At 40.5% G+C, this 20206-nt stretch overlaps 1 protein-coding gene across 1 annotated transcript in view; it reads right to left on the reverse strand.

Moving 5' to 3' along the window:
• Positions 1-3354: 3354 nt before the first annotated feature.
• LRRC7 (leucine rich repeat containing 7) overlaps positions 3355-20206 on the reverse strand; it is a 178039-nt gene continuing 161187 nt past the window's right edge. Inside the window, 5 exon segments of the mRNA XM_075710417.1 lie at positions 3355-3462; positions 9395-9469; positions 12120-12212; positions 13534-13752; positions 18782-18901. Coding sequence (XP_075566532.1) covers positions 3355-3462; positions 9395-9469; positions 12120-12212; positions 13534-13752; positions 18782-18901 — 615 coding nt within the window.

A 20206-nucleotide genomic window follows, 5' to 3' on the forward strand; every position in this document is an offset into this window, starting at 1 on the left:
AACTCACCGAGCACAAAATGCGGTATTAACAAGCACTGAAGCTCACCTGCTTTTTTCAGTTCACCTTAGGTCCTAAGGCAGAGCCCTCGTCATCCTACCCATCCTACCAGATTTTTGGTGCTAGCTACGTAATATGTATATCTAATGCTGCCACACGTCTTGGGAGACTGTCTTGTCGTTTTGCTTGGGGGGGGGTAGTGGATGGGTGCATCGTGTTCTGTACGATGACATCAGACAGCATTACAGCATGATTCAAAGCTGCTGTAGTCATTTACTCCATTTTCCTGCCCGAAGCAGTCACAGGAAGGATTTGTGAGCCGGGGAGCTGTGCTGTCATGAAATGCCTACGGGGTGTGTAACAACAGCCGTGCCGGTGCACACACAGCTGCCTCGCTGTGTGGGTGCGTGTGTGGTCACATTCAGAAGAGGGATTTTCTGCATGAAAAGACAAAGGCAGCTCCACAGAGGAATTTAGGTGCATAAACGCCTACTAAGGGACCCAATTCCCATTCAACATAATTAACTAAAAGCCACGTAGGTATCTACAATTTTCCAAACGTGGTGTTGAATAAACCCTTATTTCTTTTTTTAAATGGCAATGAAGACTGAAGAATGGAAATTTTGGCCTCTCAAATGCCATGAATGTTAGAAAAGTTTAGATGGGCTCTGCCAGAGCCTCTGTGATTTGATGGCACCTTACGAAATTACATACAGGTGATGGAAAACTGAGAGCTGAAAAAATTGAGCAAATAATGATCCAAAGCCAAATCATGTGACTTCAGCAAGCTTTTTCAGCTTGTGATTCAAGAAGATTTTAATTTACTGAAAAGTATTCATTATTTAAATTTATGTTACTAATTATTTAAATTTATGAACATCACAAAATCATTCATTCAAATTGTAAATTTTAGGATTAGCATCACCTGTGGCTCACTGTGGCATCCGGTGGTGTGTTGCCACTCTGGTGGTACAGAAGCTCTTCCAGTAGGAATGCTTGCATGGATAAAATAAAATTCATGTGATGTGGGCACCTGCTCAGTCAGCTGGGAATTCATGTTTCATTAATATTTATACTAATAAATTTAATCGTTCCTGTTGATTGAGGAGAAAAAGGGAGATGCAAAAAATCAGAGAATAGGGAATTTACATGCAAACGTGGAAGTGTTACCTTCCAAATGATTGCTAAAGAAATCCCCTAGCGCAGCCGAGTCTGGGGCTGCAGCTCTGCACTGACCTGGCACGCTGGCTTCAGTGCCACAGCCTGGCTGGACTCTGCTTCTCAACAGTTGCCATGCAGTTAAAAAAAGAAAAAAAAGAAAAAAAAAGGGAAAAAAAAATTCCAAACAATTAAAAAGCTGGTGCTTCATAATAACATTAGGGGCTAGTTACTACTGTAGTACCTAATCTGTAATTTAGTTTTTATGTATGGGGTACTTTATCTCTCCTTTCCTATGTGCACAGGTGGTTTTCTTAATACCACCCTCTCCCACCACCCGAATCCAAAGCGCTTGCTAGGCATTTAGTAACCTCAGCAGATTTCTCTTCCATGAATTCCTCCGGCTTGCCTTGAGCCTGGCGCGAGCCCCTCGCACACCAACCTGCCTGTGCAGGAACTCCGAGTACTGGTGTGTTTCAGTGGCATCGGGGACTCATCGGCTGCCAGGAATGCTGACAGCACCTTCCGTAGCTCAGGCCTTCCGCTTACTGTACGCAGGACTGCAGCAAAACTCCACAAAGCGTATTTATACCTCTGTGGGAGGAACACTAGGTCCATATAGCAGACAGGGCTTTATACCTAACGGCAGTATTGTCTTTTGAAGTTTAGTTTAATTTGAAGTATAATTACCTTGGTCAGCGTGAGCTTCATGGGAAGAGAAGAAAGGTTTAAGACTTTCTAGAGGCTCTTGCAAGCAGAAAAGTAAAATGTTCCTGGCCGTGCCCATGTGCTATAGCTACACTCCTCTGACTCGGGTTTTTCAGGGTGTTGCTAATCCCGCTGGGAAAGGTGCGAGTGAGCCTGGCCCTCCCGGAGCAGGTTCCGGCTCTCCCTGCAGTCCGTTGCCATCGGTGTCATTCAGGTCAATGGAAACTGCATCCCTTGAAAAAATCTCGTGGGAGGTTTTCTAATGTTTTTCTGTCCTGCTGCCAGTTACAAACACGATGGACACCTGAACTGCTAAACCAACAGCAGTTTTGCAAAGTTCTGTGCTGTCAGTATTCTCTGTTGGGAGCAGCACCAGGACTTTCACCTTAAGGCTTTTCAAACTGCGTACGTCAGTGGGAAAGCTTTTCCCAGGCGCAGTGTCATTCGCTGCTCCCCCCCCGTGATGCATCGTGTCTTAGATTAAATCTGCTCCCATTCATTTTAAAGAGACTATTACTCAAATAAAGGACGGTATAAAGGTTAAAGCCTCCCTGATAGTGAATATAGCGAGCAGGGACTAGCACAGCCTGGACCAGAGGAAAAATACAGAACCAATGTGAGACCGGGGCAATGGGCAATGTAAGTAAAGGGCCTATAACCTTCAATTAAAAAGTTAAATAATAAAATTAGCAGCAACAGAAGAAGTTTTACTGCCACCCATCGCAACCTTCTTCCATTTATGAACCATACCTGTCTAAACTCACTGTTTGTCCATTTAGTGTGTTCACATGGAATCAACTAAAAGTATCAAACAAAAGGAAGTTAACCAATTTTCATGTAGGTTATTTATACCTAGGTCCCAGAGTTGACAGTATAATTTATTAAGTATCTCACCCTGTATAGTGACATTTTTACTAATTAATATGGAGCCAGCTATACACACTGCATATGTACAGGTATTTTCATAAGGCATATAATATCTTTGCATTGAAAATAAATGAACATTATTAAATTTAATTTAATATATACTTTCTTTGAGGTGTTTATGAAAATATTTTTTTCTCTATATTTTTGTATGTGACATGATAGAAATATTTCATGGGAAGTACAGGTTAATATATTTTATCTTTATAAAGGCATATACAACTTTGAGGCAGTGTTTCTGATGGACAGCAGAATTCCTAAAGAATTTGTATGTGCTTCTGTGTTTTGAAATCATATGAAATTGACCTTAAGAAGTAACTTGATTAAAAAAACGCACCAATGCACAGCCAGAGGCTGACAATTAAAACTAATACATAGCCACATGAACAATATATTTATATAGTTAATATATTTTTTCAAGATGATTGGTACTAACATATAGTATTATACATTTGGCACTACCGTTTGCCATTGGTCCAGCAATTGGCAAAAAATTTGTTTCCTATGTATAAATCTGTTTGAACATTAGATCTGGCTAGACATATTTACTATTTATAAAAAAATATTTAGACAGTAAGCTCACGCTGAATAACTAGGTCTACTGTATTCTGGAAACTCTTCAGTAGTAATACAGCTTTCTCATGTTCCATATGTACAAAACTGTGTCCATTTGCCTGTAACACAAAAACAAGAAGAGAAATCAAATGAGATTCTATTTAGCATCTTCATTTTGGGGGAGCAAAGGGATATATGAAAATTAAAAACAAGGCTAAAATAAATAATAATCATATAATGGCTTCCCGCAAACAGAAGTTTGACTGTTCCACTGAGAGAAGACATTTCTCTTTTCCTCTGTTGGACAGATACTGCACGCCCCTGCTTTGAGCAGGGGCTGGACTAGATGACCTCCAGGGATCCTTTCCAACTTAAATTCTTTGGTGACTCTATGATATTCTGCATATTTTTTGAAGAAACAATAACTCTGGGATGTAAGAGTTGCAAACGCTGTGAAGCGCAAAGGAAGTTAATGCTGCCAGAATGCATTGCTGACTACAAAGGAGACTCTGGCTCGGATCAGATGCAGACATACTGCATATGCAAAAAGGGAAAAATTTACTGAATACTTCTGCTTTAGTGCTAGCTGAACCTGTCTGGTGCAACGCTACTTAAAATAGTCAAATTTTAAACATAATTACCAACAGTTTACGGAGTGTCATCACTAAGCCAAAGTAGAAGATCCACCATTCTACAGAATAAAGCCAGCCCGTGAAGGTGGTCAGGTACCAAACAAAGATAATGCTTGCTGCAGACACCTGCCATTTAGCCATCCATGAAAGCCTCAAGACTGCTCCCTAGGTGCCAGGTAAGTCCTGAGACTCCCATGGCCGTACTGCAGGGCTCGCACACAGCTGGGTGAATGCTCAGCTGGTTCAAAACTCCCCCTTCCCTCCGCAAAGACACCAGCAGAAACCTCGACTGTCCTTTACCCGTGGAGCCCATTGCTAAAGGCACAGCGAGACCACGTCCGGGAACGCGCGGGTGTACAGCTGGGTCTGGCGCTATGCAGTGGTTATGGAGGCTGCCAGCGCTGAGAAGGTGATCGAGAGGCAGGCTATAGGGCTGTCCGTGGCACAATCTGGTCTCTCTAGCTTACAGCAATTCTATAAACACACTGCACTTAAACAACATATATCTATATTTTAAATAACATTTAAAAATAGGTTAGTGAAGCCTTCATGCATTGGTTAATAAACTACTGCTGCTGTGAAATTACAGCCCAGTAGAACTACCAGATATCTGTTGCACATATCCAGACCATTACACATTGCTATCTTCTTGCCCACAACAAAACCATACTACGCCACATTACATATGGGAGACAGACTTCAAGAGCCACCCCTTACCAGCAGTCCGCACGGCTGAGGCATTGGACAAGCAGCACAAAGTGGCTGCCAGAGCCCCCCAGGGTGCCCACACCTCCCCAGCTCTCCCGTGCCCACTGCCGGTCGTCTCCTCACAGAAGTTAAGATCCTCCCCCTAGACCAGGCCCTTGCTGAAAGGACGCCCCATGCCCTCTCACTGTATTAATGGATGCCCAGGCCAAAATGATAATTAAAAGAAGTGCTGTGTGCACATCTCTACAGGCACAGGAGGCCCATGAGTGTGGTGGTGCTTTCTTGGCACTTGAATGTTGAAGTAACAAGTGATAGGATGAGAGGAAATGGCCTCAAGCTGCGTCAGGGGAGGTTTAGATTGGATATTAGGAAAAATTTCTTCATGGAAAGAGTAGTCAAGCATTGGAACAGGCTGCCCAGAGAGGTGGTGGAGTCACCATCCCTGGAAGTGTTCAAAAAACAGGTAGACGTGGCACTTTGGGACATGGTTTAGTGGGCACGGTGGTGTTCGGTTGATGGTTGGACTGATGATCCTAGAGATCCTTTCCAACCTTAATGATTCCTAGTTTTTACTTTCATTAAAAAATAATCCAGCCACCAAGCCAGGAAACACAAAACTGCTACTCTACCTTTAATTGGTTTAGTGGTGGACTTGGTAGCGTTAGGTTAATGATTGGACTGGATGATCTTAAAGGTCTTTTCCAAACTAAATGATTCTATGATTCTATGATTTTATGTTTCTGTCCAAAGGTATCAGCTGCTGCGAGCTCTAGCACTGACGACTGCACAGGAATGGCAACGGGCAGGCACAGAGAAAAGGCAGCATCCAAGCAACAGTGAAAAGTAGCTCACTTTTATTCAGCTTAATAGAATAAAATATATTTGCTCTGAGAAACAGGAATACCAATTTCAGGCAGGAAAAGTTTCAAAGACATTCACTTAGGTGCCAAAATCAGGCAGCCGTTTGGCATTCAGTTTGAGGTCAGCTCGGACTCTGATGTAATTCAGAGGGAAACTGAAGAAGTTTCAGTTTATTCACCACACAGCTCACTGGGATCTGTATTGCTCATTCGGGAAGAAAAAAAAAAAAAAAAAACCTGCAAACAAACCTGAGAGCAGGCAGCTCTGCCCACTCCCCTTCTCATTTTCAAGCTGCACAATAAGGGGTACAGGACAACTTTGTGCAGGTTCAGGTCTAGCTAGTGGAGAAAACTCTTTTCTGCAAGAAAAGTTTCTCAGTGGAAGAGGGCTGTAGGAGATACACATCCAAAGATACCTAAGCAGGCCACACCCAGAGGGATTTGTTATTTAACATATAAATGAATGATAATTGGAATCTACTTCTTTCATTCCTGCTGTGGTCTCACATTCCCCACAAAATATGCTAAGTGATCCGCATATATATTTACACACTGAGTTATTATTTGGTTCTAATTATTAGACAGAAAGAATGGGTTTTGGGTGAATCATGGAGCCACCAAAACAAGATTTCTTAGAACTGAAGGGCAGCCTTTAACATACAGTGGCAAAATTGTACGACACAGACGATAGAGCTGCTCGCTCCGTGCTGACAGACTTAGCAGCCATACAACTGCGTTCCTCCTTAAAAGTAATCTGTTAAAACTGCTGCTAATTTTATAACAGAAAAATCATTCTTACTTATCAAATAAATAACTTAAGAGTTTATGATGCAGAAAGGAAAGATACAACAATTCTGCTCCCCCCAGGATCCCATCGGGGCCGTGGGCTTCTGGACTTGTAAGGACCAGAATTTGTTCACTGTAGAAGACACACACACACTCTCCTATCAAAAACAGGCAATGGGCAAAACTGTGTTTGAGAATGAAAGTTTCTCAGTGAGTTGGGTAACTCCACCCAGGGAATGTCAAGCCTTTTCATTGTTAGAGCTTTCCTTCCTCTTTTACCAAAACTGCTTGGGGAGACATATAATGCATGACAGAAACATGACTGCTTCTCCTGAAAACATCCTGCTCAGCAAATTCTTCCATGTAAATATTTAAAAAATTTCCCTTTTGAGTCTTGGTCTGATAATATCTTCCTGTGTATCATCTCGAGTAAACTGAATTCACTGCATGGGAGCACAAAAGGTGCACAGACATCGAGGCGCTCCGGTAACGGCGGCACTGGCGTTACCTGACACGGTAAAACATAAAGGCGCCAGCCAGTAACGCTGCGGGGGGAAGCGTCAGCCAGACATGACGGGAGGGACAACCTGTAGCACAGGAGATTTAGATGATACTAAAAGCAGATCACGGGGCAGGCAGTGTGAGGGCAGAGTGGGCTAAGACTGAGGAAACACAGGAAGATGGTTCCTCCCTCGGAGTCCCAGCAGAAACTGGTGTCACAACCAGCGCATCTGTGGAAGATACCAAGTGGCGCAGATAGCTACAGACGCCAAAGAAGAGAGGCTGTGGGTGAAGAGGAACCTCTTTCTGCATAGTAACTGGTATTACAAAGCCCTAGTCTCTGGCAGGGTGTTGTCTCATGAGATAAATGCAAAGGTGATGGTAACAGTGGAAAATGGGGGTGGAGGTGAAGTGATGCCAGCGAGTATTAATAATTTCAAATTCTTACTGCCTAGGGATCTGGACACTTTTAGTTAAAGGTATTGCTTATATCTGAGAAGTAAAATGTCCTTCATCACAGTTATGTTTTTTTCTGTTAATTCCTTCATGAGATTAATGACCTCCCTTTTACTTGCCACAGTATAAATCAACACCTGGTAATAGGTATTATGCATGGGTAGAAGTAATTGCAAATAAAAGGAAAACTTTCGTGCCAAGAGAATTTGAAATGATGTACTGACAGTGACGAATGTGAAACTGCTGAGACTGATCCACAATCCTACGAGAATAACTGAGAGTGCAAAGTCAAACAAACTTCATCAACGTAAGTGATGAATAAATTAGGAGAAATTTGCTACCTAAAAAAAATGCAGCAGTACCTTACATGTGATTATACAAATATACATAAATGCTCCTATTTTAGGAATACATGCTGCAACATGAGAAATGCCAGCTCCTGATGGCCTGTGCCCATCAGGAGAAATCATTTGACATAACAATAGCTATAAAATAAATGCGGGTCAAAAGCGTACATCTTTGATGAAGACATGCTAGCTACACACATGCAACGGACCAGTCCCTGCACAGAACAATACAGCCCTCACACGACTCCGTTAAGACTACCCCCACGGTGTATGCCCACTGCTTGCCCCTGCAGGCAACCTTCTCATTTAGTTTGCTGTTACTTTTTAACATATTTTACTCTTACCTATTTTGGTTTCTGTTACTAAGCTCAGCTTTCAATATAGCACCTCGATTATTCTAAGTATCTCTAGCTCATTTTGTACTTCATTTAGCTTCGCTATTTTCTTTGTTTCACTGTTTTTTGAACATACCAGCGATTAAACGCGAGTTGCCTATTGTAGACTTCAGAGCTGATAACTACTGCAGCACCTGTGCTTGGTAGGAGGGGCAGTGGGGAGCGAAGGAGAGAGGGAGGCAGGAGGAGGGAGCTACCAAAGACATTTGAAATATCCTTGGTCTGCTGACTTCCTTCACATAGCTGATTAAAACACAGTTAACCTCTTACCCTTGATCAGTGTGAATGGCTTGAAAAACTGTTATGAGCATTTCAGACAGCTATAACGACTCTCTTCCTTTTGTCAAAAGTAATACTATTTGTTGCCAGTGGTAACACATTTTCCAGGCTTAACAAAAAAAACGAAACAACCTTGCAGTTCATGGTAGAAAACCCTTTTCTACATGGACAGCCATTGTTTTCTGTGAATGAGTAATTTTTGGAAGGTATGTTCAGGAATAGCCTGACTTTCTATTTTAAAAGTTCACTGGAATACAGAAAATATTTGTTACAGAAACAAAAAAGAGAACAAAAAGCTGAGATTTCTCTGTAAATTGTGCAGATGCTTTCATGATCCAGTAGTGGCTGTTTTTCATGCGAGTGCATTCAAAAATGCTGAGGCAGCGAAAGAGAGGCAAAAATATTGCCGGTTACAATTCTGTCAAAAAATGCCACTATATAGCGCCTTACACCAGTGTCACATCAGCTGCAAAGGTGAAAATTATGTCTTGCTTTGTCATATACTTATGTTTGTGAAACTGCTTGTAAAGCTCCTTTCTCCCTGCACCTTCTTACACTGTTAGTGTGGAAAAGCTGGGAATGATGTAAGGATTATTTTTATTTGAGAGTTTAAATTGTGTCACTTAGATCATTCTTGTGACAGATTGTGAGCATTAACCCTTTCCTGCAGTGCCATTCCCTCCCAGAAGGCTGGGGCTGGCACCAATGTGCCTTATTCAGTGTCCCTGGGGAGGGAGCAGAAGCTGCCAGGCAAAACGAAGGACAGTCCGGCTCCTTGCTGTGCTGTGGTCCCTCTGCTCTCACCGTGTTCCCTGGATTTAATTCAGCTCCTTGCTAGTGGCAGGGGGGGTGTCAGACAGCACACCTCAGTGCCTCTTTTTCACATCCTCAGTTTGTTTTCAAACAGCTTTATTCTTTCCTTCTGAGACCAGCTTTCAAAAGAACTGCGGGTAACACTCTGTTCTAAATCAATATTAAAGTACCGCAACAACAAAACTAGCAGTTAACTTGTACTGAAAACAGTATCATTGTACGTGTAAGATGCAAAGACTCAGTTCAGTTACAAAGCAGTTAAATCCATCCATACCTGGAGGATCTTATCGCCAGGCTGGAGCAGGCTGGATGCTGGTCCGTCAGGCTGAACCCTAGTAACAAAGATACCCTATAAGTCAGAAGTAACAGAGGTTAGGATGCTATCACCAAGAACTAGTTCCCAAAATACAGGTGTCTCCCTAAATGGTGTCTGGGGGCTTTATATACTCTGGCAGTGGTCTAAACACTAAACTCTTTTTTTAATCTCTTCGTAATGAAACAGTAGTACGGGTTTGTAGCAGCTCTCCACGACCTTCAGCCTGACACAAATATAATTGTGGGTCATTTGAAACTAAGATTCTGTCTCACAAAATAATGTCCAATTTGAATAGGACAAGAGTAACAGGGTTATCAGGAGGATAATTAAAATGGAGCAGGCATTAATTTATTATACTAATGCATACCATAATCTAGACAGTAATCTTTGTTTAGTTTCTCTAAGAGAAAAAAAAAGTTTAAAACAATTTCTAAAAAGCAGCCTTGATAATCAGCCCTTGAGATATTCAGTACAATGGTCTGTAGGACTGCCACTTAATCCAGTGTCTGAGGAGTGAATGACTTTGAAAGGGGAAAAATTATTAAGTAATAAAGGATATTTTTGGATTTGTTTTCAGAATTTCAGTAAAATACATTAATGAAACCCAAAATCAAAGACTTGAGTTCCTAGATGATGAACACATTTGAAATATTTCCCATACAGCTCATGCAGTCCTGTACTTCTGTACCCTCAGTCTCACTTTCTCTACTGTGTTTACCCCGCTGTTGAGGGTAAATACCTTTAAGCAGCCTCTAGAACTGAATATAGGCTAAATTTTAGCCATTTACATTGCTCCCAGAGACACCAGAGAAATTCCCTGCTTGGTATCATCATGCAAATCATGTGCATCCTTGAGGGATTTTATAGCCTTCTGGAGCAAGGTACTGTCCAGTATTTCTGTTGACCTTATAAAAACTTGAGCTCCTCGAGAGCAGAGTGATGGGCTGCTTATATTTCATCCACATGCCATTAACTTGTGACATAAGCCTGCCATTCAAAATGACTGATTGCTTCTGTGCTTTCTGCTGCTTTCCCTGTCCTTTCCTCTCACCTCAGTACCATCAACGTGTCAGGACAAGGGTATATCGCTATGCAGAAGAGAGCTCACTGCCATCCCCACTGATTTCATCTTATAGACAGAATGGTACCATATGCGTGACTTAAAACCATCACAAACGACTGGCATGTATGACGAGAGACAGTATCACCCTCTTATCGCTTCTGTGATATTTAAAACATGATAAATCTGATTTAATGGTGTGGGAAGCAATGTTTCAGAGTAACAACACATAAAAAACTTTTGAGCTATTAATTCCTTCAATCTAACCACCCCATCACTCCCTTAGTACACAATTTTGCATTTCTGTTATTGGTAAAATTAAGTCTGTCTACAGCTGTTACTGCACTGCATGTATTACTGGTGCAGACACATTCATAGTGGGATACAGACTCTTCTTTAATAATTTCAGGCAAGTGATAGACAGTGGAAGTATAGCTTAATTCTAACATCATACATTAAACTGTGGAAAAAAAGGCCATGACATTACGAAGTGTAATTCCAGTGTGCAGTCTCAAAGAAGGACATCAAAAAAGAGCATGTTTTAAGGGATAGTTGTTAAAATGCCTGATGGTTATGTATATTAAATGGAACTATTCCTGAAGTTCAAAACAGGGATTATCAATGAGAAAATTGAAAGGAATTAAGATTGTGTTAGATTGATATTTCCAAGCGTATTTTACATTTCCAATTAGCTTTCTGTTGTAATTCAGAGTGGTGGGGAAATTATTCTTTTAATTTGCACACAGATCTCGTATTTTTGAGAAGAGATGAAAAGATAGTTTCATCATTCGCCAAACATTCTCAATATTTATGGAAGTTATGACTGCCTCTTAAAACTGAATCCAGTGTTATCAAAGAATATAAACTATAAGAATATGTTTAACAGAGAGGTACCCATAGTACTTGTTTCTGAACAAACTCCAGTCAGTTTTACTGCACAGAACAGAAGAATTCACAGGTCTAAGAGTGCATTTCCTAATCCTAAAGCCCTGTGTAGCTGATAATCACCAGATGTTGCATTTTTACTAGGCTTCCTTTTACTGTAAAGAGATTTATCAACATCTTAAATGTGTAATTCCCAGAATGAATACTGAGTCTTCCTGACCATCACGTACCATAATGGTGTAATTTTTAATGAGCATTACAGAACAGAAGACTGCTTGCCATGGTGTTTGTAAAGCACTGCTGATCTCCAGGCCAGTTTGCAGGCCAGGCCAATTTTATTTGATACAGTTGCTATAAATCCTGGCATTTCAGCTACCTAGTGATGCTATTACTGGTTTACTATTCCCTCTAGTGACTTCAGTGAAAGTTTAATCAGGGCCTATACTGAGTCTTAAAAGAAGAAAGTGAAAGAGACGATTCTCCAAAAAACAGTCTCAAAAATGATCTTATACATGGAATATAAGGCAGACACCCATTGATTTCTGTTTTGATTCTCTTGTCTTCATTAACTAGAAAAAAAAAGTGAACAACACTCCCCTAATAAAAAAAAGCTAAGTATGGGAAAAATTCTTTCAACTATCACAACAGAAGTGCATAAAACTTTCACTCATGTTATCTATGTCTCCACTATAGGGCACTCTAAAATAAGGACCATTTAGAGAGGAATTTATAGCTCACCTTATCAGAAGGTTTGAATGGATTTCCTTGTCCACTTATTCCACCACTGATACTAAAACCAAGGCCAGGATTCTTCTCTATTCTCACACAAAACTAGGTTAAAAAGATACGGCAAGATAAGTCAATGCCAACATTAAAGGCTACCTAAACAATGGCATCCTCTTCTCATATATCACATTTCACCCTTAAGGAGATGAGTTGATGAGTTGACCCTCTCAAAAGCTGTACTGAACAATACGGTAGAAGTCAGTAGAATAGTTATAAACAGAAAGTGTTTTCATGATTTTAGCATGCTGCAATGATACCATAATATTCACAGTGCTACATGTATTTTTGCATATATTTTAAAATTTTATTTTCAAGGAGAAAAAAAACCCTTTAGACTTGTGAAAGAGCAGTTCACAATGGCCAAATTTTTCACTTAAACACTGGGATAAATCTGTCAGTGAGGCTTCATCTTGTGCACTTTTATTTTTCCAGAAGGTGTCAGACGTGCAGCATCCCTGGTGCTATGCCTGGGACAAACCCAAGGACTAAGTACTCTGAAGCTTAGAGATCTTTAGACCATTGTCAGTATCAGGGACACAGCTCTGATAGCCTGCACTTAGCACCAACCAATTTTACAAGTGCCTTACTCCAGGAAATAGTGCTGAATCTTCTCTTCTAGTCAGCATGACTCTAAATGGCATTGGGTAATTGAACATAAAATAAAAATTACTGCAGTGTAGCTTAATGACTACCCATTGAGCCAGTCTGAGCATGTACTCGAGCCACACAGGCAATTGCTTCTGAATCTCAATGCTATACTCAGGGACTTAATACAGGCAGCTACTTGTGCGGATTGTCCAACGCTTTACACAAGAGAAAAGTTTACTAATGATTCTGAACCTTACCCTGCAACTCGGGTGCCTCAAACAGTTACTGCAATCATTAAGGCCAAATATAATGGGGATACGACCACTTAATGAAGAAACTCATCAGCGCCCATTTTGTTTGACTGGGGGCACTGGAGCTACAGCTGGCCTTTCTTAGCCTAAACTGCAGCAGCCAGTACAAATCTGAGAAGATCAGCATCTCGCCAACACATGCTGCACTCTTAGCACTGAACTAGGTTACCGGGGAATTGGCAGAAATTGCAAATTAATTCGGTATGACCCAGTGATGTCAGCTCTGTTCAGGAACTTTAGTGCCAAATTGTGTTGCTTGGTCAATCCAAGGAAAAAATGGTATCAGTCTCTGGTGTTGGGGAAGAGGATACACCTGCTTCCCTGCCTCCAGCTCAGCCATGCTCGCCCATGCTGTCTGGCTCAGCTACCCTCCGTTATTGCCCTAGGCTCCCTTTTCCTGCTGTATACAAGGCAGAAAAAACCGAGAAAGTTTTTGTCAGTGTTATTTTATAGACACACTTTCTCACCTGCTCCTGATACGCATCCGTACTTCTCTGACCCTTGGTTTGGATTAAACACCGCCCTGTCTGAGGTGCTCGAGAGCTCTGCGAAGAGGGAATCTGAATAGGCAGTGGTGGCTGAAACTGCTGAATGGTGACTTTGTTCATGTTTCCTTCATACTGCTGCTCGCGGCTCCGATGCTGTAGGCTTTGTGATCCCATTAAAGTCTGGATATGGCTACCTGCCTGTGGGTAACGTAACCCGTTAGGCCAGAAATTCAGGAAGCTGAAAAGAAGCAATTATTACAACTTACAGAGTCAAGTAAAAGCAAACCTCTTAAACCATATCAGAGGTTTGCCTTTTGACCACAGTTGGAAACAACTGTGATTAAAAGCAGCAAGGATATGCCTATTGCATTTAGTGACCCTAGGAAGTTTAAGGGAAATTAGCCATATACAGTATGTTTTATAAACAGAAAATATTTTTTCGTCATGTCATGATATATGTTTCTGCTCCGAATGTTTTGTGAACTGAAAACATTTAATAAATTGAAGTAGGGTGGATTATTCATCACAGCACACTGAAGATACTGGAATGTTGGGGTTTTTTCTAACGATAGTTTGGAACAAGACTTATATCCAAACACAGATATTGGCCAGTATTGTGCACTGTGTACGGAAAGCATAATCAATTAAATCCTATGCCTTGTCATAGGAACAAAAGTGGCTTTTGCAAAATGTAACTAATCAAATTATCAAATTTCTATGATAATATCTACTGATTTGAAGATCTAGTATTTTGTAAATCTAAGTGAAATACTGCATTTACATTGACTTGGCCTTTTGATATTTTCAGAAAAAAAGGATGGCTGCTATCATTCTTCTATCTCCTCCATCCCCATTGCCTTTCACATTTGCAGGTGAGGTTTGCTTTCTGTATTCTGTTCTTGACATGGTAAAGTTGCATACTTGCTTACTCTTCGATACACAGTGTCTATTTAGGCACATGAATTACATAAACATTTGAGGCAAATCTTTGCAAAATAAATTAATTTGAGACAATTTTACACTTTTCATATTTACAGAATTCAGATGTTGTTGCTTATAAATAATCGCATGCAACTTAGCAGTAAAAGAACGAGCAAAATTCACACTCCATTGTATGATCAAATATTATTACCTCCACAAAATATCACACTGTTGCTACTGAGAATTTTAAGATTATATGTACCCATCAAGCAGTGCTATTGTTTGAACAGCCTGAATGTGAAAGAGCATTATGATTGCATGTTGTAATATCTACACATCTCTATGGACAAAGCAGACCTATTCAAACAACGTTTCACACATTAAGTTTACACCAGCCAACAACACAATCACATCTCATCATGAAGGTCTAATCCTCAGTACTACTGAACCTTTATGATCCTGGTGGAAAAGTCACCAATTGTGAGACTGTATTTTAGACAAGATTAAATTTAATACAGCAAAAGATCAAAACATTTCTTACCCTTTGGCCAATCATCTGGACTTGGAAGTTATCGCAGCCAGGGCATTAGAATTAATTGGTTGCCATAGCAAAAATACATCTTAATGGATTTCCAAGATTTGTCTGCACAACACATCATTAATACAGATGCAGTTGGAGCTACTCATGTCACTGAACACAGAATCCCAGCAAGACACACAGTGACTGTGAGGAAAACTGATCTGTTCTGTCTTATTTTTTTGCTGACTACACTTGAAGAAAGGGACTAGGTAGAATACATGTCTGACAGTTTTTCATTTTAGTACAGGAGGGATAGTCTTGAAGTCAGTAATGACAGAGAAAACTTGCTCCTTGTGGCCAAATCTTCAATCCCCAACTCTTCTTAAAACACAGCTCACCTGTGTACATGAAAGTGCTGAATAGACATTGACAAACTTATTCCAAGAATAACCTGGTGAAGTCAGCCTGTACTGTGAACGTCCCACTTTACAGGTCAGAGAGATCTTCAATTCCTCCAAGATCAGAAGGGAAGGAAAATGCTCAAGACAGACTTTTTAGCTCTTCATTAACTCCCTAGAAGCAACAAGCCATGCCCACAGTGGAGATGTGGTGTGCTTGCACCGTGGAGATGCAAGGTGAGCAGCTGACGGTGTGCAGCCAGTTCTGTACTTCATGTTATGTCAGAGACTCACCACGAGAGGATCCAAAAAAAGTAGAATCTCATAAATTCTGCTATTTGCCCCAGACATAATCCCATATCCACCACAGCAGTCCAGAGCAGGTGCACTGTCTGCCTCAGAGGAAGATGTCTATTTCAAATACAAAAAAAATTGTGCTTCGTCACGGAAAAGCCTGAAATCTTCTTTATCAGGTTAAAACACCTCTGGATTGAACAGCAGATGCTGGAAATGCAACAGAAATAGCCTCCAGCCTCTCAGTCATGGCTAACAGAAGTACTCCCAAGTCAGAAAGGGAGAGAAATGGTGACTTGGACACTTTTGTATGTCCCAGTTTTGAGGCAGCTGCCTCGCTCCAGTTCTATAGCATATGCTCCTTCCACATCCACTGAGACCATTACAGCGGATGCAGGGATCTCCAAGAGTTTGCACGGCTTCAGCCTTCACGTGGACTGCTGCGATCCTGCAGCAGAAGAGGCCAACTAACACAGTCCTACAAAACTCAAATTTGTGTAGCTCATCCTCTTACAGGGTCATCACCCTGCACCCAGGTTGGCTGGCCTGATTGTTCATTTTCCAACTTCATTCTCAGTCTTCAACCTCTCTTCTTCATAAGGAGTGACTTCCAGGTTCCCTTTTGGTGATGCCCTGCCACACTTCTACCCCTTCCCTTTTTATGGAGGAGCAGCTAACTCAGAATACAACTGATTTAACCAGGCATGTAGCTGACTTGTTGACATGACAGAAGAAGTTGTCTTCCAGGAAGCATAAATACTGTAGTGTTTTAATAAATCAGTGGATTATTCAATTTGAAGATTAAAATATCCAACTTTTCCGTAAGAGAAATAGTCCATAAATTATGGAATGATCACATAAATGATCATACTTAAAATAAAATCAGCATTTTAGCTGTATTCTGAACAGCAAAAAGGACAGAAACAACCACTTACACACCACATAATTATGTAGTGATTACTGTGTAGTATTCCCACCCTACCTAACATAATAGCCATCACTACACATATAGTTGCCCTCTATGTGTGGGTAATTTAGGAACACGTATTACTGTGTCTGTATATGTACTACATCGGCCTGAGTACACAGTCCATCCGCCTACAGTACACACTCTTCCCGTTGGAAGAATAAGTCCCAACTCTTCTTCCAGTGATTTCCCAAGTATAGCTCTACCATGTAGCGACTCTGCTCTGCAGGAGCCCATTCACACTAGTACTATTATGTTAGTGGAAAAACAAAACATATACTACAGTTTATATTTACATCATTTAATTGTTTGTTATGCTGAAGTTTAATTCTATAGAAGATTTTCTGAGTCTAACGTCAAATAATTGGTGTATTTTAATTCCCAGATGCTGGGAAACCAGGACACTCAAGGTCACTTTCAGTGGAGAGGAGATTAGCATTGTCATAACAGCACATTGCAAACCACCTCCTGAGGATGGTGAGTAAACAATTTTCAGAATTCATTTTCTCACTCCTGTTAATAGACTTTGAAGAGATCATATCACTACTTCTTGTGTATGCACACTGTGGCTCTTGCTGGAAGTGGATAAGCTGCCTTTCTTGGAAACAGGAATTATTTATTCTGCAGAAAAAGAATCTCTATTATGCAGACTGCTTCCCCAATTTCATTTGTATTCTTTACTTTATTTAACATCCACCGCAAAGTTAATTATTTTCAGCTCAGTGTCCAATATTTACAGTATAATTAAAGTAGCTGACAACGGCTGCAACAATGGATTGCTCCACTGAGTTAAGCAGATTTCAGTATGGTTATGCAATGTTTGTACTTACCACATCTGAGCAGCAAGATACTGAAATATTCAGAATGAAACAGAATCTGCAGTTTCTTATTATAGTAACACTGATGATGCACAAATGCAAGACATAGATGGTGTTAGATTGTGTGAATGGATAAACGCAGGTTTCATCCCAATATGCCAGTGAAGATAAGCAGTGACATCTCTCAAATTTCTTATCCTAGTTTCTTGCATATCAGAAGATAAAGAAACCCTTCGAATAACTTGGCTGTCAGAGCCAATTCCATCAAACAATGCCAGGGCACCCTCCTGCTCACCCTCCTGTGCCTGGGAAGGAGTCTCTGGGCTGCTCTAGGTACAATGGCTTTTGTTTCCCATCTTCAACCAATTCTCTTGTACATGTGTATCTCTTGTCGCTACTTTTGTATGAAGGCAAGGGCTATTGCTTCTGAAACTGTCTTGGATAAAAAGATGTGAAGCCAGCAGGGAGACATTTGCCTCCTCAGTGCTGACAGCTAATTATGCTACAGAAGCTATTAGTATGCGCATTATGACTTTCACACCAGTTTTATTCACTCATAAGACTTTCCTGCAGGAATGAGCAGGACCGATCTCCACATAGATAACAATCAATGTAATTATCACCACTTACATGTGCAGCTCTACCTTCTAAAGCTGATGGCAAACACAGTTTAGTTTGTCAAGATCCTCTATTCTCCAGCTTTATGATTAGAGCATCTAAAAATGGCAGTTTCTCAGTCCATGAGCAGAGCCAAGTAAGGGCTGGGAGAGAGCAGCCAGTGTTTTCACAGAAACAGGCCAGATCCAAGCACTGTAGTTTAATGTCTACCACCACAAGGTACTAGAAATTAGATCCCTTTCTAGTGAGTCTATCAGCAAATGATGTGTGCCTAGGATGTCTCTGCAAAAAACGTCTGTGACTGTCCAGACACTGGGCTGGCCTCCATCCCAACACGTTTATTTTTTGTTGTGAACTGAAGAATGTAATTGAAATGAAACACTTGAATAAAGACTTTTCAGGACAAGAGGGAGCTAATGGCTGTCTGATACATGCAGAAATACACTTGCCAAGCCCACTGTGCCCATTTCACACACTATAGATGTAACTACTAGCACCTGCATAAATACAAAAACAGGTAGCAGGCATGAAAACACCATCCTTAATTCATAGGTATTATTGCTTTGAAGTTTGAAACAAAAATACGCATTTCCCAAACCTGTCCTCATTAACTTGTTCTCATCCTTCCAGTGATTTGCTGGGAAAAGATGACAACCATAGTTGTGTCAGCAGCTTTGCTCATGCTGCTTACCTTCTTCGTGACCGTGTCCGGTGGCACGTCCCGCCGCCCCAGCGGGTAGGGGTTCCACTGGCTGCTCACAGACACCTCCTCCTGCCCGTTGTCCAGAATGCTGCTCTGCTGCGATGGGGTCTGTTGCAGAAATGGTAGGGCAGCCTTTAGTCACTGGACACACCATGACAGAAAATTCTCTCCTCATATTTATTTCAATCAACCCAGTTAAACTGTAACACGCTTGCTAAAATGGAAATCCTTTTAAATTTCTATGGTATTTCATTAATGTGTCATCATATTGCTGTGGGACTCTCTACAAGCAGGAGATCTTGAAAGATATATAAGAGAAATAATGAGAATAATGAATGATGAGAGAAAAGAGAAAATTCATTTAACTCATTATTTTCAGAGAAAAGAATTTTGGCAAAGTTCCATATTTAAACAAGCAGTCTGCCATTAACCATTTGAGTTAGAACTTTCTTGCTGGTCATTCAAGCATCAAAAACTTTTTTATTAAGTATCTGCCATGGATATAATTTATATGCTTATATTTTCTTCAGAAAATATTCCTCAATGGTAATATTGAACTTGTGACTACTGTTACCTCATGCTATGCTCTGTGTATCACTGTGTGTGGTGTGCTTCTCACAGACCTCTCTCTAGGCTATGGCTGGTTTTGTTCTGAGTTAACAGGCTATAATACATACAATATTAATCAGTAATTAAATGCTTTCCTGAATATGAATGGATATAACACACATTTAAAGTTTCCTAAAGGAGCTTGATACTTTTGTTACTATTTTCCACTTTTCTCTCCTTTTATACATGTTTCTTCTTATCACTTTTTCCCCTGGTTATTTTACTCCTGTTTTCAGTACTTTTGAGGACATGTACTTTTTCTGTCCCATCCTGATTTTCTGTTATCTGTCTCTGTATTTCTTTACCATAGCTGGAAATTTTGCTAACATGGGTATGGCTTTTTGTGTCAGCCTTTCCAAAATGCCAACACTGTACTACCACTGACAGCACTTAGCATTATGTAGTGCTTATTCAGTTAACTGCTTATTCAGTTCTGATTAATGGTAATCTGCAAAGAAAAAAAAAGTCTGTTCTTCCCCTCTGTCATTCAAGCAATTTCTTCTTCAGCTTAGATTAAAAAAAAAATCATGATACACTTCTTCAGATGACTGACAAACAAATGAAACTGTCGCTTTGAAGTATTAAAACTGGTAACTGCTCAGTTAAGAACTTTTTTAATGCAAGCTTAAAAATCCTTTAGAAGTAAATAGAAGTAAATTGTGATTAAATCATACTCCTCAGAGGGTAAGTAAAAAAATTCAACCCTAATTATTTAAAATCAAAGAAAACTTCATCATTCTCTCATCATCCAAGAAGTCTTCCAGAAAAATCAGGAAAGCTGTGGTTTTCCTTATATTAAAAACC

The sequence above is a fragment of the Pelecanus crispus genome, chromosome 5, assembly GCF_030463565.1.
Source record: "Pelecanus crispus isolate bPelCri1 chromosome 5, bPelCri1.pri, whole genome shotgun sequence".
NCBI lineage: Eukaryota > Metazoa > Chordata > Aves > Pelecaniformes > Pelecanidae > Pelecanus > Pelecanus crispus.